General features: G+C 35.7%; 1 protein-coding gene across 1 annotated transcript; it reads left to right on the forward strand.

Annotated features, from left to right (window-relative positions):
- The first annotated feature begins 2,608 nt into the window (after positions 1–2,608).
- On the forward strand, positions 2,609–22,055 carry STRAP (serine/threonine kinase receptor associated protein). The gene is made up of 10 exons (XM_019643321.1): positions 2,609–3,068; positions 3,975–4,110; positions 10,900–10,981; positions 11,545–11,617; positions 14,089–14,185; positions 14,849–14,986; positions 16,981–17,117; positions 19,124–19,273; positions 20,212–20,277; positions 20,975–22,055. The coding sequence occupies exons 1-10, from the start codon at positions 2,957–2,959 to the stop codon at positions 21,034–21,036; spliced, it is 1,053 nt and encodes a 350-aa protein (XP_019498866.1). The 5' UTR covers positions 2,609–2,956; the 3' UTR covers positions 21,037–22,055.
- The last annotated feature ends 469 nt before the right edge of the window (positions 22,056–22,524 follow it).

Here is a 22,524-nt window from a genome sequence, read left to right on the forward strand (position 1 = left end):
GGGACAAAATAATCTTTGGATTGGGCCAAAGCAACACTGTATTCCAAGTAAGTGTCTGCAAAGTTAACATGAAAGCATATATCCTGACTAACAGACTGAAAACTAAAGACATTCTTTAGAATCTGCACCACCATGTGTAGTTAACGCATAACTTAGCTTGTTTGTACCTATACAAATACCTCCCTTGCCTTATTAACACCCATAGAAAATCCTTCCTTTTCTTCATGTAATTACTACCCTGCCCTTTATCATAAATAGCCTTGCTTTCACTTCTTAATTGGAACACTATTTGGGTATCTGCCTGAATCAGTGCTTCCCAGAATTGCAATTTTTAATTTCAAATAAATGCCTGCTGCCTCTGAGACTTTTTAGGTTAAAAAATGCTACATGAAAAGAACATTTGAAACAATAAGAAATAACTGACTCAGAAGGGTAAAAAAAAAGAAAAGTAGAAAAAGCACAGAGTGCAGTAGAAAAGATACAGCTCAAAGGAAGAAAGCAAATGAAAACAGGTAACTGTCTGAGACTTTGGCACAAATTATTGTTCATGTCTTCCTGATATGGATGCCCAGCTAGGCTATATTTTCCAGATCCCCTTGTGGCTACGTGTGGCCACTTGTCGCAGGTCTCGCCAATGTATTGTGAGTAGAATCGACTTATACAAGAGACTTGCTTGGACAAGACTTTTTCAGATTTGCATTGTAGTGTGAGTCGCATTCTATGCAGTCCTCTTTGTTTCTCACCCTTTCAGAAGTATCAGGCCAGCATTATGGCCTAAAGGCTCTCCCTGCCTATTCCACTTCCTTTTCCTTTATCACTCACTTGTACCCACCTAACAGGGAATGCTTTGTGTTTCATCATTAGGTGTGATGTTTAAGATCTTCTATTAGGTCCCTTCTATTTCTAGTATCTAGAAGTTTATAATGAATGAATGTTGACTTCCATCTAAGACTTTTTACACATATATTGATATTTTTCTCCTTTTAGTCTTCTAATGTGGTTAATTATGTTAATTGCATTAACCTGTCTTCTAACACTAAACCAACTTTGAAGCCTGTTCATCAAGATACATAGTACTTTTAGAACTCAGAATCTAAATGAACAGGAACTATACATTCTTTGGAGCAAAGTAATTATCAGTTACATATTTACCTACACACAATGACCAATATATGGACAACGTTAATATTTTACCAGCTAGTTGTTTCGAGCTGTGTTTTTTTATTCACCTCCATCAGGAACACAGTTATTTATATAATCAGTAAACAAGCATTTCCTGAGCATTCACTATCCATGAATATATGCCCTTCACTCTTCTGGTACTAGAGTACAAACATGACAAAGCCATAACCACTGCCATTAAGGAGCTCATAATTTAGGTGTGTGAAAAGAGTATGTGTGTGGGTGTGTTGGACCATAGCGTGAGGGTGGCACAGAGAGTAGAACAAAAGATAACGGGAAACACATACAGTAAGTGTTGCACTATAAATGAACAAAATGCTAAGGCGATGCAGTGGGGAAGCACTTCAAGTCCCTACTCAAGTCTAAGGAATCTTGAATGATGATACATGTTTAGCACAAAAAAGATGATAGTGGAGAAGGAAAGATGCACAGACACTGCTGCTGGTTGAATATTTATTGGTATGTGTCGCGACATTAAGGCTTTGGGGGTCAAGTACTGATAATGCACAAAAATCTCTATTTTCAGCTTAAATTCTATCAATGGAAAGAAACAACTTTCTAAAAAAAAAAAAAGGAACTTTCCTGCTTAGGAAAGCTTTTGTACAAGCAATCAACCAACAGTTCTGATTGATACACAGAGCAGCGATACTGAATTGGGCTGCCTGCAGGAAGGCAATACCAGCGTTCACTTATATTTAGTTTTTCCATTCTTCTAATATTACTATTTTGTTATAATGTATATGTAGTTTACAATTATCTGTATCTTGGGAGTGCGGGCTCAAGTTCTATTAACGCGAGCATTTCCTCAAAAAAGTTTGGGGACCACTGCTCTAGAGTCCTCCGAATTCCTCAAAGGGAAAAAACATTTAATTTTACTGTGTTTAAAGCCACATAACACTCATGTCTAAAACACTAGCAATGCAGGAATGTTACGTAACAGAACGGGTGGCTGAGAAAATTACTTTTCTTAAGGGCTTTCCTTGTAGACAACCCCAAAGGAAGCTGCTTATACAGCTGTTAATTAAAATTGGAGAAAAAAAAAAGTTCTTAGACGTTGTTTGCAGGTTTGGGCGGCCGCTTGTAAGAGTTTTACGGTCCACATGTCTAGGTACCGACCACAGTCCTATTGGTTGTGTTGTTCGCCGCGTAATCCACGGGAGCCGGCCGGTCCAGGGTCTCGGCGAAGCAGGAACAGCTTTCGTACCCGGAGAACTCAACCCCTGGAGCGCAAGGCCGTTTCCTCCCGGTCACAGCTGAGCTTGAGGACTCTGCTAAAGAGCCTAGAGCGTCTGCAGGGGCCGTACGTAGCCGGCGCCGGGAAAGCTTCACGTGCCCTACGTGTGCTGACCTCGCGCCTGCGCGCTGCTGTCCTCCTTGCTCATTAGGTCTCTTCTACCCGGCAAGCCCGCCTTCCCGCTGTATCATCACTTCCGGCGGACGCTTAGTGTCATTGGAATCGTCACTTCCTGCCGGTAGTGGTGTGGACTGTGCGGGTCGTGGCCGCGGCTTCTGCGCGTCTCCCCTTTCCGTTTTCCTCCCTCCCTCCCTTTCCCTCCTTCGGCGGCTGTAGGTCGCCGGTCGCAGACTCCCTGACCCATCCCTACCGTTTTCCTAATCTCGGTGCCACCGGATTGGCCTCCTTTTTCCGTTTCCCGGCGCAGCCCCGGTGTCAGGGCGGGGGGCCTTGAGGAGCCAAAGACGCTGCAACTGAGGAGAGAGAAGAACGAGACGAGACCCTTGGCTCCCCAGCCCGCTAGCTTGGTTCGCCGCCGCCATGGCAATGAGACAGACTCCGCTCACCTGCTCCGGGCACACGCGGCCTGTGGTGGATTTGGCGTTCAGCGGTATCACGCCTTATGGCTATTTCTTAATCAGCGCTTGCAAAGGTGAGCAGGGCCGCTGATCCTGGTTTCCAGACGTCCAGGACTGGGCCGAAAGGGAGTGGAGCCGGCACGCCACCGTGTCGAAGGGGTTGTGGGGATCTCAGCCTTTGTGATGAGGGCCAATGGAGTAGGGGTGGGGGTTCCGCAGCTGCCGCCCAAAGGAGCGTTTCTGACGCCTCCGACAAGGCTAAGTATTGCCTCCAACTAAGGCTTCTCATTTTACTTCTATTGCTATTTCTGGAGAAGCAGAATTGACACTTGCCTAGACAGCTTGGCCAACAAACTGAATATCTTTCAGGGGTTTGGGCAATGGACAAACTAGACCAGACTAAGTAATACCGTGTTTTCCCGGACAATAAGACTGAGTCTTATATAAATTTTTGCTCCAACAATCGACATTTATTCATTTATTCATGATCTTAACTGAGGCTCACGTGTGGGATAAGGCTTATATTATGAGCATCCTCAAAAATCATGCTAGGGCTTATTTTCGGAAAAACACGGTACCTTGCCAAGAATTGTCCCTGATATTATCTCATTGGCTATTCCACTGTGGTATTAGCCCCATTTTTCAAATGGACACTGAGATTTAAGTTAACGAGTTTGTCCAAAATAAAACTTGATTCTAGATTGTTTTGATGCAAATCAGTATTCTAACCAAATTACAAATGCTTCCCAGAGATAATCTATGGCTCAGTTCTTCCGTTAATTTGTGAAGTTAATTTATTTAGTTATACGCGTATGCAGTTACCTGTAATTTATTTCTGAACATTCCTTAGTGACCCCAGTGAGACTAGACAACAAAAGCAATTTTCCACCTTGTTATTCAACTTGATTATTTTATGTTTGAATCATAGATTTTAAATAATCAGAACTCCTAAATCACAAGTCTTTTTAAATATTTTTTAGACGGTAAGCCTATGCTACGCCAGGGAGATACAGGAGACTGGATTGGAACGTTTGTGGGTCATAAGGGTGCTGTTTGGGGTGCAACATTGAATAAGGATGCCACCAAAGCAGCTACAGCAGCTGCAGATTTCACAGCGTAAGTACAGCCAAAATGGAGATCTCTTGGGAGATCGCTTTGGAGATCTCTGCGGGTTGTGTTCTGAAATAATCAAACTTCAGCCTCTGTTATTCATAAAATTCTGATTCAGTGAATATGTTTGTTCTCACCAAAATTGCACCCTGGTCCTGTCACCTTCTTTCTCTACAGAGGTTTTCACAATTTTCAGAGACTTAAATGATTTATTCTGCATTTCTGGACCTGGGAATCTGCATTATTGACAAGCACTGCAGATAGTGAATGTTGGGGATAATGTTTAGAAATATTGCTTCACATGTGCTTCCTGAGTGATACCTGTAAACTCCTATAATGTTCTTGTGCTGACGGCCCCAGACTTCTTAGCCTGATCTCACTCTCAATTTTTGTTAACTGGCTTTAGACAGACTTAAAACTCCCATCAATTGCTCTTCATTTTCTAAGCTTAAGTTCTTGATATGTCCCTTATATCCAGATTATCTTCATATCCATTGATTCTACCAGCGTAATGCCTCCTGACTACAATGTTTCTTAGCTTCTGCCACCGCATTAGTTCAAGTCCCTGCCACTAGTCTCTTTCTGGTCCATTCATCTTCCATAGTGCTTCCAGTTGTCTTCCTAAAAACAAATTTCATTGTGTCACTTCTTTATCTAGTGATCTTCCCTATCCTCCTGCTATTTCAATGGTTCATGACCTTGGGTGTACATTAGAATAACTGGGGGATCTTTTAAAATATTCAGATGCATATGTTTGAGAAATTTTTATTTCATTGGTCTGGGGATGGAGTACCCAGTATCAATTTGGTTTCTTTCCCCTTAAAGTAGTTCTAGGAGATTTTGATGTGCAGCTTTAGAACCACTGGCCTAGAGGTTACATTTCAGCTGTTGGCACTAAGATTTGGCCTCATCCTAGTTTAGCAGCATCACCAGGCACTGCACACCATATGCCCTGCAATGGAACTATATTACCTATTTTCATTTTTGGTTTTTGCATATGTTATTAGAGTGACTTGCAATGACCCACTTTCCCCTTCTGGGCATGTATCGTTTTATATCATCTTGGTATTTCCAGTTCCTAAGTGTATTTGTGACTTAGCAGACACTTAAATGTTTAAACTAATGAAGGCAATATCAAGATCTATTGTACTCGTATGTATAAATAGACTTTATAAGACTTAAGAGTCGGGCGAGTAAAAGTGGTTTTGTTGGGGTTTTTTTTTAGACAGAATTCCACACTGGGGAGCAACTGTAAATGTTTTGCTTCTTTGTTTTAAGCAAATTAACATACCAAGTTTATTATGAAAAACAAAGGCAGAGTGATAGTGGTGGTGGATACATGACTATGCATTTGTTGGAACTCAAAGACTTCTATACCACAGTGAATTTTGCTGTATGCAAATTTTAAAAATAAAAATTTTAAAATAGGAGAGGGTGATATAATGCTTACATGGGATTAAATCAGAGATGATAAGACATCAATAAGAAAAGTTATAAGTGTTAGTCTAAACTTTTTTGTGTGTTTTGAGTGAATAGATTGCTATTATATCTTTACGCATCACCCCTGGGAGGCTTGTGCTGGGCCCTGTTGTGATTGTACGTAATACTGATAAAATAGGGAACTGCTTGGTTTTATATAAGTTCTTTTTATGTCAACAGACAGCTCCAGGTCATATGTTGCTTTAGATGTCAGCGTGCATATAAGGTGACAGAGACTCCTTTGATTATTAATTAAGGGAGGTGAAAATAGGAAATAAAATGATGCTCAGACAGGGAAGACTTACGGAGTTCTAGAAGGTAGAGGTCTATTTCCTCTTTTGTGCTCACACCATTCCTTGCGTTAGATCTTCTGGCACTTGTATAGTACTTAACTGACTTACAAGTTGCTTCTTGACGTCTGGTTTTTCTACCCCTTACGTATCCTTAGCTTATTCAATACCTTACACTTGTTGAGTAAAAAACTTGAGGAAATTTTCTAAAGTAGAAGACTAAAGGATGGGAATGAACGTCATGGATTTTATAACAGAGGTAGAAAATGGAGATCAATGACCCGAGATTTCAAATTCCACTTTGGTAAGTGGATTTTAAAAATGTCATTACTGAAAAGAAACTAGGTCTTAGTCTGGTGGTAGTAAGCTGATAATTAGTAAAGTGGTATTTTAAATTAAATGTAATTAAGTTATAAATGTAACATGATTTTAGACACTACGGACATTAGCACTGAAAGAGACAAGCTTTTGATTGCAGCTCTGGAAAGATCCATTTTTGTTAACTTCAGTTCTACGTTATCTGGCCCTAACAACGTTAATTACGTGAGCAAAAGGCTTTGCCACCTCCTGCTTGATGGTCTTGCTTTGATCTTTAAGAGACTTGTGCAGAAGCTTGTTAGGAAAGATGCCCGTCTCTGTAAAATCTGTGAAGACTTTCTAGGTTTGTACATTTGACCAAATTGTAATGCCAGTCCTCCGGTAAAGAAATAAAGAGCATTAGACAGAAATTATTATCATGTGATAATTACTCTGAAATGAAGAGAAAGAGGAGTGAAAAAATGGCACTTTAAATACTTAACCTAGTCATAAAAAGAATGGTCAGGATTTTATCTTGCCGCTGGGGGAACAGTTATCTTTGTTTAGGTCACTTTCAGAGCATTAATAACCAAAATCACACATATGAGGATGTGTGTGTGGATAGCTATTCAGGGTTGTTTTTGTGCATAACATTTCAAGTCTCGGTGTGTGTGTTTACAAGTAAGTGGTATTAAAAACATGAACACTGGTTTAGGGTTGAATTCTACTCCATCATTTAATAACTTTGATCTTGGGGACTGTATTTAACCTCTCTCTCGGTTTCATCATCTATAAAAATGAGAATAGTAGTAGTGCTTGCCTCATATGTTGGTTGTGAATATTAAATAAGTTGATGTTTGTAATATTTAGAAAATTGCCTAAAATCTAATAGCTATGTAAGTGTTTGTTACATGTGTAAGGTAAATCAAAATCACTAGTCCAAAATCATTCATATTATTTTGGAACTTAATGGCTAAAGCCATGAAATCTTTTGGTTTCATTGCAAGGAAGTTTGAGTGAATATAAATATTAAGAAGGAATACTATTTCCCCTCTCAGTTAAGGCTTTTAGGTGCCATGATGCAGTGGGGAAAATGGAAGCATTTGCATTAGGCAGGCCTAAGTTATGTGCTAGCCATGCTTTGTATTTCCAGTTTGATCATGGGATTCATCTTAAACTTTGTTGTTTGTATCTGTAAAACAGGTGTAACACCAGTGTGGTTATGGGAAGAATCAGAGAGCTCTTTCTCCTCTTATATTCCTGGAGTCTAGCATAGTGTCTGTTAGATAGTAGGTGCTCAGTAAATGACAGCTGAGACTTACCCCTCATTTGTTCTGTGTCTGTCTTTGAGGTGTGGGAATGTATGCGTTTATTGGGTATATCCTCCTCTTTTAATGACTTGTCTGGGACTTGCTATTATGGAACATCTGATCCGGCTAAAGAATAGCCCCTCAACTTACCTGATAATCATAGTTGGTATAAATAATTTCCAGGAAGTTCTTTTTTACCCTTCATTCTCATGTTTCTCAGAAAATTCACTAATTTATAGGTCCTGTTTATCCAGAGGTCAATTTTGTTCCTGTTTCTTGTGGAGAAATTATGGAGAAAATACATTCAGCAGGGCTTACCTGTGGGTCAGTTTAGAATGTTATCTCGAAGTGATTTGGGCAAAGCAGGCAAGGAGTATGCGATCCTTTAAAAACCATACTCTTATCTTTTAGTTCATAACGCTAATGTTAGCATTACTTCCCATGATTCTCTTCTCAGCACCTCCACTTTCCTCCCATCAAAGTCATCTGGAGAGAGTGCCAACGTAGAAAAGGTCCTATTCTCAGGTCCAGAGAGTACTTGAGTAGATCGGGGGTTGGGCCCAGGAATCTATAGCTAACCGATGTGTATGATCGATCACTTTTTCTTCCTTATAAAAGCCAGTAGAAAGATCTAAGTTTTCTCTGAATAAAGTTCTCAAGAAATCAAAGGTGCTATTATCTCCTTTTTGATGAGTTGGTCAACATGTTAAGATAAGCAATTTTTTCCTCTAAAATAGTTTGTTTTGTTCAGGCCTTTAAGAAGTAAGTTAAGCAGCTCCTCTTGAAATTTGTGGTAAATCCATTCTCAGTATGCGAAAAGTATTGAACAGAGCGTTGATTATTACATGCACGAAACTGGAGATATAGAGGTTTCAGTAGTTTAGGGAAATGACAAGCACTTCATGAATTGTGCATAAAATAAGTGCTACAGGGTTAGCCGATGAGAGGATATTGATGATGGTGCTTCGTTGTCTTGATTTGAGTCCGCAGCCAGCTAGTTAATACTGGTTTTTTGCCTGGAGATTGAAAAATACATTAGAAAACATTTAGGTTATTCCAGGTTCTTTTTAGGACTCTAAGCCCTTTTTAGGATTTTTATGGTGAATAATGGAAATATGCCCAGATCGGTACAAGTGATTAGAATATGCTCTGTTAGGGAGTGTCATCCTCAGTTTTAGTAGTGCTTCTAAATAGGAGGAACAAGACTATAGATACACTCTTCCTTGGATGGTACTTTGCTCACGCCGGGTCTTTCCTCCTCACCAGTGAATGGACATGGTCTAAGCAGAATCTTTAGATGTTAAGAAGCCTTTGGAAGAATTTTTAATGTACTCGAAATTAGTATTTCAAAAGGACAATGCCCAGAGTTTCTTTGTGAATAACTAGGATAGAAATTTCAGGTATATTTGATATTTTCTTCACTTGTGATACGTCTGTCATCACATCAGTCTGGAATCCTAATATTTATAAACCTTTATTACTGATTTCCTTGTGATTAAGAGTAAACACGTTAAAAATAAAAGCAAAGCAAAATTAAACACAGTAATCAGTATAAGTGAGTTCTGTGAAAGAACAGAAAGGAGTGGTTACTGGAGGTGAGGTACATAGCCGGTTTCATGAAGAGATTGCATTTGAAACAAGCCCTGAGGATGAGTAGAACTTTGGATAGCTGAAAATATAAAATACTGACTTAAAACAATTTCAACAAAGACATGGGATCCTGGAAGAAAATACATGGCTTGCTTGAATGGTTTCTAATTTGGTATGGCTAGATTCAGACAAGTAATACAAAATGAGGTTGGGAAAGTAGGTTTGGGTCAGAGTTGAATTGGCAATGGGAGAGATTAGAGCTGGTCTCCTTTGCAAGGAGAAATGAATACTTGAGAGTTTAGTAGCAATACTACTCATAATTTATTTCTCTCAGAATATATTTATTTAGCCACTCATATGACTCACGTATATAATAGGTAAGGTTTATATTGTATCATCAACATTTATTCCTGTTAGACGGTCATTCATGTCTCTGTACCGTTGTACATGCTATTAATGTTTGTCCACAATCTTTTTTTCCCCTGGTGTATTTCTAGTTGCTCTTTGAGACTACTGGCTCCACTGCTTAGGTTTTCTGGACTTTCTGGCTTGATTAGCGGCATGTTTTTTCTGTTTCTATAGCCACGTATGTTTGTATTTTAATTATATTTATTAAATGTGTTATTTAATGCATGTTTTTCTCCTTAGCTAAAGGACTACAAAAGCAGGGCCTTTGTTTGGAATCATTTCTTTTCTCCTTTTTGTGCCCTAGCGTTAAATCTAGAATGACATAATATACTTGATATAGTTATTGTGTGTTTATTGAATAAATGAAGAAAAGATATCTCTTGCTTTTTATTTTTCTCTGCTATTTATTTTTTCACTTTTTTCTTAAAAATAAATGTCAGTTACTTTGAAATGGAAATCTTTATGGAGCATGGCTTATTCACTCTTAACAGTTCTTTTTCCTCTATGCAAATTTTTCTTGTTTATTTTTCAGTGACCTCTTCTGATATAAAATGAGTTTTTTTTCTTCTTTAAGCATTATTATTTGGGGGAACCCCTTACAGTATTTTCGTAAAGTATTACTCAGCCATTACCCGTGACATATACAGACGTGTATAGACACACAGCCAAACATGTATTTGGGTTAAGGTAGCTGAGGGAAACATACTGTTGAGAGATTAAAAATTCTTAGTGTTAGCCTTGTATAGTCAAAGGTTGATGCTTTGGGGGGAAGTCAATTGGACTAGGATTTGAGAATTTTAAAGTCTGCTTTGAGGAAGAGGTGGGAAGAATATTTTCTTCTGTCTTGATTTAAAATTTTACATAACTTGTATTAGGGCCTATTGTTCTAAATTTTTTTAAAGGATTTTTTGTTTTGCATGTACTTCGTTCCGGAAACACTACTCCTATTGCAAGACATTGCTCATTTACCCAGTTAAAATGTATTAGAAATGTTTGCTTGTCTTACGGAACACTTGCAAACCAAGTTACTCACAATCCAAGGTTTTACTATACATGAGAGTAGAGAGTAGAAAAAATTGGAAAGGTGAAACTAAAAATTGGTTAAAATGTTTTGCAGTCTTGCTAAAACGATATGGCTATAGACTAGAATAAAAGTAAGGATGTGTTGGTTCATTTACTTAGATTCATTGATCTTTTCTACTGTCAAAATTAGATTGGCTATATGGCTTTTACAGAGAAATTTCTTTTCCTTTAGACTCATTTATATATTTTATCAAATGAACTCTTAACAGTGGAGGCATATTGGAAACTGGAGATTTATAATACATTTACTATAACATTTCATATATGTAACTTATTTGGTAATTAATCATCAAAATCACCATTAATATTTATCTTTTAATTTTACTTTTCACTTTTAGCAAAGTGTGGGATGCTGTCTCAGGAGATGAATTGATGACCCTGGCTCATAAACACATTGTCAAGAGTGTGGATTTTACGCAGGTATCAGAAAATGGAATTTATTTTAGGGAGTTAAAATGCTATTTGTATATTGGTTCATATTTGGCTTGGGGAGGGGAGGATATTTCGTGTATATTGGCTTCTATTATATTTGATTTGATTGTAAGTAAAGCTATACAGATTTATTTTTTTCTTGGTTAATGATATGAGGCTTTTACCCTGGAACTCTTGCATCAATCCTCCATCAACAGCAACAAATACCTAAAATACCCAAATAATGTCTCCCAGCTACTTTAAGGAGGGAGAGGATAAATTTGAGATCATCAAAGAACTGCTCCTCAGGAGGGTGGAGAGCAAGATGAGGGCCGAGTGAGAGAATTCATGTGGTAGGTGGTGGCACACATTCCAGCTCAGAAGTTAAAGGGCTTTGGCATTATGAAAAGGGCAAATGCTCTATATAGTATTTTCTCAGAAGTCATTGGCATGTGTTGATCTCTGACATCTGTGAGCTTTGTTTGGATTTTATTTGCTGTTGAAGAAGTTTTAAAGAGAGAGAGCCATTAAAATGCTTCATCTAGTAACATTTTACTTGTGTGTGTTTTCAGGACAGCAATTACTTGTTAACTGCGGGACAGGATAAACTGTTACGCATATATGATTTGAACAAACCTGAAGCAGGTAAGCATAATTTATACGTGTTCGTGGTTTTATTTTCGTTTAATTTAAATGACTTTTCCTGATTAATTCATGTTCATGTTTAGTACTCAAATTGGGGAAAAAAAATTATAACAATCCATCATCCGGTATTAATCACTGTTAATACCTTTACTTTTGGGTTCATAGTCTCCCAGTCTTCTTTTCTGTGGAAATAAATTATTTAATATTGATGTATTTGCTACATTATGCTTGGATAGCCTCTTACAAGGTTGGTGGTACTAAGTTTAAATAGGTGCATAACAGTCTTAACTAACTTTTGGTAAGGAAGAATAGTTACCTGTAGAAGGTGAGAAGGGTGAGAATTCTCATTGTGTACATATATTGTTCAGATTTTTGAACCATGTGAATGTATTAGCTATTAGAATTAAAATCTGCAATGAATAATTTTTTCATGTCTTTAAATATTCTGCCTACTGTTTTTAATGACTGTGGTTCTCCATCCTATGAACGAGTGAATTAACCAATATCCAATTATGGCCTGTTTGGGCTATTTACAAGTTTTAAATATTATTATAAGCAGTGTTATGATCAACAAACATCCTTATAGTTGCAGATATTTCCACAATTGTTTCTATAGGATAGCTATGTAGAAATAGAATCGTTGGAACAGAAAAGGGGTACATGTGAAAACGGTTGATATTACCCAAGTGCCCTCCAGCAAAGTATAAAAATATATCTGTAGCTAACCTTTTCTGTCAAACACCGATAATTTTATCATAGCCAATTTAATAGAAGAAAATTACTGTATTAATGTGAACATTTAAAAATTATTCATGAGGCTAAAATACTGTTGAGTTCAACTTTATTTTTTTGTGTGTGAACTAACAGCCTCTTCATGCCCTTTGCCCATTTATCTGTTTTGTTGTTCATCTTTTTCTTACTGATTTTAAATGTTCTTTATTGTATTCTAATTTGTCATTTGCTTTTAATTTTGTTAATAAGGTTTATGATATACACATTTTTAAAATTTTGGTGGTGAAATCTATCATTTCCTTTATGAAGTCTCTCATTGCACAGAAGTTGTAGGAGATGCCTTTTTTCCCTAGTCCAAAAATTCACCTCTAATTTGTAGTATATTAATGCTTTTGTAGCCACGTTATATATTTTTAAAGCTACCAAAATTTGATAGGATATTGTTGTACTTATTATGTATTAGTTGGTATCTTAAATTTTGTATCAAGAGCATTGTTTATTCATAAATCATTAAACTAGAAGTTTGTAAGAATGTCAGAGCTACATTGGAAATTAAGCAATTACTCTCAAAAATACCTTTTCTAAAAGCATTTTTAAGGTGAGAAAACAAACTACATTAATAGATTATTCTCCATTGGCACCTGGGAGATTGTCCCTTCATTCTCTTTGATAACTTTATGCAAAAAATATAGCAAAGTACTCTAACTTAATGAGTGTACTTATCTGACTCACCAATGAATTTCAGGGCTTAGGCAGACATTTTTCATCTTCTTTTGCCTTTCTCAAAGCTTCTTTTAGAAAGTGGCCCTTTCATTATACTGAAAGAGAAATAATAGCAATTAACAGCTTTTATTGTATGCCAGAAACCAGGTTAGAAACATTAGAGGTATATTCTTATTTGATCTTTATACTCAAACTATGAGGTATAGTAACTATTGTTATCCCATTTTATAGATGAAGAAATGTAGTCTTTAGAAGGTTAAGTAACTTGCCTAAAGTCAAAGTGGTGTTAAATGGCATTGCCTCCAGCATCTGTTTTGCCCAGAGATAACAATGAGTGTTATTTTTTAAAAATATTTTGAAGGGAAAGTTTCGAACAGAGAAAGGTACCCATTTTTTTGATGCTTTGCTCTCCATATGGAAACATTGTTGGGATTACTTCACTGCTTTTTATTTCCCTTTTCTCTTTCCAGCTCCACTAGCCACCTTTTTTTCTGTTAGCACTTCCAACAGTGGCTTGGATGAGGGTCTTGGTGTTAGTGATAGTAAGTACTAGGATTAGCTCAGGCTGTCTTGTTCCTTGGTTCATACTCTTATTAAATTATGGCACATTCGTCTTTTTTTTTTTTTTTTAGCCATCCTGCCAGCTGCAGCTCAGCTTGGGCCGAGAATCGAACCGCTGTTGCTCAGAGCTCACACACTCTTTTTTTTTTTTTTTTTTTTGTGGTGCAATAATGCTTTTGAAAGAAAAGTAGTTGGAGGGAGTGATATTTTCACTCTCTCTACCTATAGCATCATAGTTCTTGGGTTTCTTGTCATGCAGCTACATTTTTGTTTCAATACAGAAAAACTAAATGTATTCTATGTAAACAGCAAGTTTGAATTGTGCTGGGTTGTATAAAGTTGCAATCCAATTTAAAAAGTTATTTCTTTTCTTTTTACGTATTTAATTGCTCCAATATTGCTCAGTTTTAAAAATCAGATATTAACAAGTGTATTTTCAATTGTTTCGTCTTAAGAACCTAAGGAAATCAGTGGTCATACCTCTGGTATTAAAAAGGCTCTATGGTGCAGTGACGATAAACAAATTCTTTCAGCTGATGATAAAACCGTCCGGTAAGCAGTCTTTCTTTAATAATTTAAAGTTTGAAATAAAATTTGACTTACGTTTTAAATATTTTTCATAGCTATTATGTAGGAAGAATTGTCTCCGAACATCAAGACTTCAGCTGCACGTAGGTCATGTTCTTCTGGAGCCATCCATTTACTGTTATAAACAGCGAAATTCACAAGACACTCAATGAAAACTGACACCTTTATAAGCAGGCGCTCTTAACCTGGGTCAGTGCACAGGCTGGCTATAGGTGGTCCATGAAACCCTTGAAATTCTATGTACAATTTTGTGTGCTGAGCCCCCACGTATTTTTCTGTGGAAAGAGATAGCTATTATCAGATTCACAGAAATAGAGTGCAAGAATCGTTATTTGGAGCAACACTGAAATTAATTAGATTAGTACCTAAGTGTCTTAATAGCAGTTTTGCTAAATTGTTCGGGAAGTATATTTAAGTGTCAAATGTTAAAGCTGATTTCACGAACATTCTACCAAATAGTTTGACATTATTATAGGAGCCCAAAACTTCTTTGTGTATCTGTAATATATGAGTTGGAATGGAGATGGTTTTACAATTGTGATTATTGGTTAAACTGCAGATGTAATTATGATTTAAGCTTTTTTTCTTAAATGAGTAAATACCATCATATTTTCCTCTTTTTTGCAGCCTTTGGGATCACGCTACAATGACAGAAGTGAAATCTCTAAATTTTAATATGTCTGTTAGCAGTATGGAATATATTCCTGAGGGAGAGATCTTGGTAATAACTTATGGCCGATCTATTGCTTTTCATAGTGCAGTAAGGTATGTCCAAGAAGTACCTTCATTTTCTTTTTTGGCAACAAATGACAACGTTTTTTACTTAAAAATTAGGAGGCATATATGAGAAGGTATTTAACTATTTTAAAGGCAAGTCTTGGCCTATACTATATAATAAGGAGGGGAATGTTTCCATTCCCATTAATAATGTATTTTTAAAGAGTTTGGTATATTTTAATCAGAGGAATTAAGTTAACTTCCTGATATTTATTGGTAAAGTTTAACAGCTTTTAAATTACATCTTTCTTTAAAGGATCGCTGGACTGGTGCTGTAATTAATGTTGTTTATTACCATATAAAGCCACTGTGACACTGATTCTCGTATTATTTTCCCTTAAAAATTTTGGAGAAATAGTGTTATTTTTATTCCTATCCCCAAGTATGTGTAGACCTAATGATTTTTTTTAAAAACAGACTGAATTTTTATGACTATAAATGTAGTAAATGCTGTTGTTGAATATTTGGAGATTATAATTTAAAAAAATTTACCCATAATTTTAATAACCATAGATGCCAGAATGTTAATGATAGCTTTATTTTCTGCCAGTCTTTTATTTTTGTTATTATATGTGTATTTGTTTTTGTTTTTGTTTTTTAACCCCTTTAGATACTAGGACCCTAATGAGTGTAATTTTGATTTTTTATTTTAAAATATATATGTTCTTAGCCATTAAAAATTATTGGAAAACATTTTTACTAGGTGTTTTGCAGTATAGGTTGCACTAAATTATGTGTCAATTTCTCTACTTTAACACTGCAATGAGTATTATGGTCCATCTCTGAGTGTTTTCTTAGAATAGAATCCTTTAAGTAGAATTATCAATTCAAAAGGTAGGGATATGTTTAAAGCTCTTAGTATACATGGCACTTAATTGATTTCCATAAAGATTATACTACGACCAAGTCCTAAACTTTTGTCTAAAGGGCCACTAAGCTTCACTGAATGGCAGAAGGAAAGAAAGGGCAGTAAAAGTGGAGAAGAACAATTAAGAATGTAAAGGAGTTCATACCCACACAGTGAATTGATAAAAATAGAATACTGTTGCCCAGAGCCATTAAATTGCACCACTGTTAATTGGTCACTCCTGATTTGAGCAACATGCGGTCCTACTAGACTATTGTCTTAAGTTCCATGTTGCTGGCCTATTGAATGTTCTAACCTTTGAGCCAGAAAGTTCTATTCAGTGATCGTGTAAGTCCTGACTAACCTTTCATGCTTTGTAGCGTGTGCTGATGGAAATAGGATGGCAGCATTTAGGAGCTGGAATGCTCTAATGTTTTGTATTGGAGACCTTTTAGGATTTTTAGAGCTGGGCCAGAAAAGATGCAATATGCATACTCATTGATAGTCAGGTGAAGCAGTTATGCATTGATTTTTATTATATAGCCATATTATCAAATTTAGTTATTTTTTTATTGACTGATAGTAAGAACTGAGCCAATTTTAGCAGTTTTATATTTTTTGGGACTAAAGGTTTATCCTGTTGTAGAGGCTTATAATTTCTAAGCAATTGAGAATAATGTAAAATACTACTTTATATTAATTACTTACTGTTAAAACTTTTCCTGTTTACAAAGATAATGCGTATTTGTCATGGAAAATCAATTCAGAATTAAATTTTTTCCAAAGCAAAAAATCTCACTATATACGCCATACTGTTTTATTTAGCCAGCATACTCATTTTCAGGAAGGCAACCACTGCAGAAAATGTGGATATCCCTCTGTAGAAATGCCTTTGTTCTATTTGGGTAAACTTCACCTGGGCATACATAGTATCCTTTTGAACTTCTTTTGCTATTATGTATTATAATATTATTTAGGGATAGTTTTGTTTTGTTTTTAACATCACTATGTTTGACTGAATGAATATTTAATCGTTCCTTGGGTTTCAGAATTTAGAAACAGTTTAACTAACTGATTATTTCCTTGTATTATGTAATATTCAAAATTTATCAATATTACTTAATTTTTTTTCCAGTTTAGAGCCAATTAAATCATTTGATACTCCTGCAACCATCAATTCTGCATCTCTGCATCCTGAGAAAGAATTTCTTGTTGCAGGTGGTGAAGATTTTAAACTTTATAAGTATGATTATAATAGTGGAGAAGAATTAGGTGAGTTGTCCTCTTTTTCGTCCCTTAAAATGATATAGTTACCTTTATCAATATTAGGTTTCAGTAATTAATACCTTAACACCTCAGCAAATTTTTCAGCTAACTAAAGCTTGCAGCTTCCAAATGGAAGAGTAAAGGATTTTTATCCACTTTGGGTAGAAATGTTCCCAAAGCTATAAACAAAGTATGATGATCTCAATTTACCTTTTCTTTTTAACTTACGTTCATTGTATTCTGACATTGTGTACAGTAGAACAGTATATTTATGGGGGTGTGTGGCAATCTTATGTTGAAGCTGTATTAAACAGATGAAGATTTCTTCTTTCTGAAGTATAGAGCAGGTATGTAGCCCTATCTACCTGGCCCCCCTCTTTCTGCCAACATATGAATCCCTAAGGCGCTATAGCAAATTGTGTGTGTGTGGGGGGGAAGGGGGAAGCTGCTATAGCTTATTTTAGGGATCTGAATTCGAGGGGGCTTTTTTGTTTTCATTTTATTTTTATTATTTTTTGGAGTCTTTGACATTTGCTTTTATTTTCATGATAATAGTCTTTAATAAAGGAAAGGGAAAGGCATGTAGGATTAATATGAAGTTAATACTCATCCTAACTTTACATTTACCTGATGGTCTAGGTATTTCAGCGTGTGATTTTCAGTGTTTACTATTAGCCTTCCCAAATAGTTTTCACTTTTTGAACTAATATATTGGGTGTCGGAAAAGTCATGATGCATTTTTGCAACAAAAAACATAGAAAAAATACTTCATGACTTTTCCGACAACCCAATATTTAGTTTTTATACTTTATTTTTGTCTCTAAGTTGCCACTTTGTTTCTAGCTATCCTGCTTTACCACCTTAGGAACTGCGCTTGTTAGAATGATACACAAAGACCAAATGACAATTTTATGTTTTGTTTCTTTGGAGAAGATAATGGATTTGGGTTGGATATATGGAACCTTGGTGAATGGACCATATAGAATCTATTTTAATTGCTTACATTTCACCTTTTATTGCTTGAATATAAGTGATTTTTAAATAAGTTTCTTTTTTATTGTTTTCATTTAATGTCAGTTTTCAAAGTTTTAGAATGCGTTGGCCACATGTTTTATTCTGTTTGAAAAAGAGAAGTAAATTATTTGCCTGATATCTGAGTTTAGTAAATACCAGATCTTGGACCTAGCCATTCTCATTCCAAAACCTCATATTCTTTATATTCTCATGATATTCTCTAGTAGGAAAGAGATGGGGTAGATGATATATGAGGGTCCTTGAGCTTAGAGTCATTAAGTTGAATTGACATGAGGACAGAAGGAACATTGGTCCAGTAAAGAGCTTTGAAAACTAATAAGGTGATGAGACATTAGAAAGTAAATGAGAAAAGTTCATAAATAAGGGTATGACTTAAACAGCACACCACCACTACTAATCTGTACATTTTCTTCTTAAATTCCATAGATGAAAATATGTAAGGATCAGCATTGATTGTACATTTTAATGTTCTTATGGCAGAGGGACTAGTGGATTCTAGATAGTCTGGTAGGAAATTAAGGAACAGAGTGTAAAGAGCTCCATCTGGTGGCTCCATAGTCATAATTAAGAATCGGCTCCCTGGTAAATAGGCAGTGAGTTTAGGATGTGGAAATTGGGATTGAACTGGTAAACTTCAGATCTACTTTCTGTAGAATTTAGACTGGGGGTTTCATTTACCCCCTTCCTTGGTCCTTATTAGGACTTAAAAACTCATTTATTTTTATCTGTTTGTTTGTTTGTTTTCATAGAGACAATCTGAAACCATAATGTGGGGTAGAATTGGGAAGGGGTAATCTTACGGAGAAATGTTAGACATAATGTTCCACTTGATAGAATCATTTTGATTTTGTTTAGTATAGTTCTTTGTATTTGTCCTTATTTCTTATCTTGCCAGTATTATAGACATTATTTTCTTTAGTGTATCAATACATAACCAATATTTATTAAATTATCTAATAGCCCTTCTCCTCTTTCAGAATCCTACAAAGGACACTTTGGTCCTATTCACTGTGTGAGGTTTAGTCCTGATGGAGAACTCTATGCCAGTGGTTCTGAAGATGGAACACTTAGACTTTGGCAGACTGTAGTAGGAAAAACATATGGCCTTTGGAAATGTGTGCTTCCTGGTAAGAATTTTTATTCAGAGTTATCGAATTAAACTTGACGATTTTGTGTCACTTTTCATCATTCATTTTTTTCATTGTTTCTGTTTCCTATAGATTTCAAATTGTATCATATGGTTTATTCAAAGAGAAGCCCATGATTATAAATTGGCTGCTGTGTTCTTATTTAAAGTTTTTGTTGTATAATCTAGTACTAAATTTATTTTTCTAAGTAGCCGATATTTTTATTAAATGTAATAAGCAATAATGTTATTTTTTAATTTTTTTATTAGTTTGAGGTATACAAAGCAATATAATAGACATTTACACCCCTCATAAAGTAATAACCTCTGCCAGTCTAATACCCCTCTGACATCATATGTAGCTGTTACTATACCATTGACTATTCCTTATGCTGTACTCCGCATCCCATGACACTATAATGCATACATATATATGTGTGTGTATGTGTGTGTGTATTGAATTATAGTCAACATTCAGTGTTATTCAACTTCCACTTTAGGTGTACAATTATAGCGCAGTGGTCAGGCATCTACACAGTCCATGAAGTGAGCTTCCTGATAAGTCCACTGCTCTATTGCTAAATTTTTACACTGGATCATTTGGTGAATAGAATGGACCAAATTCAAAATTTGTTAGAGGGCAATATAAAGAATTTATAAGTAAAGATATTTAATCTCTGAGTAGCATTACTCACTGGTCCTTATCAAAAAGGTAAGCGTGTTTTTAATAAAAATACTTCATATCAGCCCCAAAATAGTTGTATGAACCTAAAAGTAATTTTTGAGGAAAGGCATATCACTATAATTACTAAAAAGTTGTTCCTATTATGTTTTGTATTCCATTGCTTGAAATGGTCTTGACATGCTCTTCTTTCTTATTACTTTCTGTTGCTGGTAATATTGTAATTCATGCCATCATTGTTGCTTTTCTTTTCATAGAAGAAGATAGTGGTGAGCTGGCAAAGCCGAAGATCAATTTTCCAGAGACAGCGGAAGAGGAGCTAGGTAAATGCTAATGAATTAACTTTGTAGAGTCCTGGGGGATTTAAAATTGAAGTGTAATGTGAGTTTTACTCATTGACAAAGGAAATTTATTAAATATGAACATACTTAAGTAATGTAAAGTTTAAATATGTATTTGTATGTACAAATTTATAAAACAAATATTTAAATACCTATCACATACTAATAGGCACAGAGATGTATTATGAAGACTGATGTAGTTACTCTTGATGAACTTACTTAGGAGACAGATGCTAAAATAAACGTTATTGCAATTGCAATTGTTATTTAACATTGATTAAGCACTTACTATATACCAAGTGCTTGTTCCCAAATCTAGAATTATAAATTGTAATATGCCCTGATCATATATTGTTTGAAGTTCAAACAAATAGAGGAGGAGCCAAATCTTTCAAAGACAGGACTTTAATTCAGTGTTTCTTAGATAGTCGGAGTCATTGAAAATTTAGCCAAGGAGAGGGGCCCCTTGGAGGTTAAGTTCTGGTGTAAACGAGTTAACGGATAAAACACATGAACTCTGTGTTGCTTTTTCAGTGGCCTGAGTCTAGCCATTAATGGCATGTGCACTTCTCTTTTGCTTCCCCTTCTCCTTTTATTCCTTTGTTATACAGAAATGTAGATTTTCTTCTTTTCTTTATAAAGTTGACTAATGTGATTTATTTATTTTTTTTAATTGTAGAAGAAATTGCTTCAGAGAATTCAGATTCCATCTATAGTTCAACTCCTGAAGTGAAGGCCTGAGTATCAGGCATATGCTACAGATAGTATACAAACTATGGACTAAAACAAGCAAGCAGAGAATAGCATCAGCCTTCCAGAGTTACTCTCTGCTTAAGACAAACATGAGCAGCAAATAATGAGGAGTGTTAATTAGCCCCAGTCTTGGAACGAACTAACTTGGTGTTACCTGTAAGTGAAAATGCAGGAATGTCAGGTGAAGGCAAGTGGAGTTATGCTCATACAGTACAATGGCGTGTTGTCGTTTTAATGAATATGTGCCAGCCAACATCCGATTTCTTTCATTACAATTAGATTTCCTGTAGCTGTTTATGTTATTATGGAAAACAAAAATATATTGACATATTTTTCTGACTTCTCCCTTAAGCAGAAAGCCTTTTTTTGCTTTAGTTGTAAAGAAGAGGGAATACATGATAAAGTAACTGGTTTGATTTCTCTTTCATTATATGCTGCTTCTGAACATCTAATTGTTTTTAGTTGTCTAAATAAAATGCCTCTAAAACAAAACAATGTTTGTTTCTTGGGAAAAATTGATTTGACTTTTGTGAATGGAAATCACCAGAAAGATTTTCTGCATAATGACTATCAGAACACAATCTGATTAAAGAGTCTGTACGAACATATTGTTTCCTAATTTTGAAATTCAGTTACTTATGCTGAATTTTTGAAATTAGCTGTGGTTACATTTATCTCCCTCTTAGACTGGATAGAAATGATTTTACCTGCCTTTAAAAAAAGCTTTCAAAATAATGACTTATTTAAATACAATACATGCTAGCTGTAAGAAAAGCAATTCAGAGTTAGCAGAAAAATCAGTCAAAATCCCACCACCCCAAAAATCTGTTAAAGTTGAGTGAATATTAATGAACACGAATGTATCTCTCTGTGTATGTACAGATAGATAGATTTTACAAAAATGGGATATTTGTAAACCTGCAATGTTTATTTTATTTTATCCTTTAAGTTCAGGTGGCATTCAAGAAGTCTTTTTACCAACCTTCCAATAAAATGGTTCAACTGACTTTAGACTTGTATTTATTTTTTTAAATATGGAGGGGATATTAAACTAGTAATTTGGAATAATATCTCTGCCAAAGTTCCTTTTTCTTTCCTTATTCATCTTGTGAATGACCCTTGATAACTTCAAAAGAAATAACCAGCCAAAGAATATGATAAGTTTTTGAAGTTTTGTGGTAACCAGAAGAAAGAGCACTGTCAGCTATGACCACTTTAGAGGGCCAAGAGGCGTGTCATGGGGGAGAGCCAGCTGATGACCCACACAGAGTCTCAGTGGCTGATGATAGTTTTCTGTCAGTTTGCTACATGCCTGGTCCTCTGCTTTGTAGAAGCAGCATTATCAGAGTGCCACAGGTTGCTCAGACTTGAATGTCTTATCCTAAATAAAGTTGTGATTTATATGCATTAGATTAGAATCATGAAATTGCTTGGTATTTATGAAATTTATGATCCAAGGGAATGTCTTCTACTTAG

This window comes from Hipposideros armiger, unplaced genomic scaffold (assembly GCF_001890085.2).
Source record: "Hipposideros armiger isolate ML-2016 unplaced genomic scaffold, ASM189008v1 scaffold_76, whole genome shotgun sequence".
Taxonomy (NCBI): domain Eukaryota; kingdom Metazoa; phylum Chordata; class Mammalia; order Chiroptera; family Hipposideridae; genus Hipposideros; species Hipposideros armiger.

Coding starts and splice junctions, on each gene's coding strand:
- STRAP (XM_019643321.1), top strand. CDS start 2,957: ATGGCAATGAGACAGACTCCGCTCACCTGCTCCGGGCACACGCGGCCT. Junction 4,111..10,899: donor GCAGCTGCAGATTTCACAGC/GTAAGTACAGCC, acceptor TTTCACTTTTAG/CAAAGTGTGGGATGCTGTCT. Junction 17,118..19,123: donor TAATAGTGGAGAAGAATTAG/GTGAGTTGTCCT, acceptor CTCCTCTTTCAG/AATCCTACAAAGGACACTTT.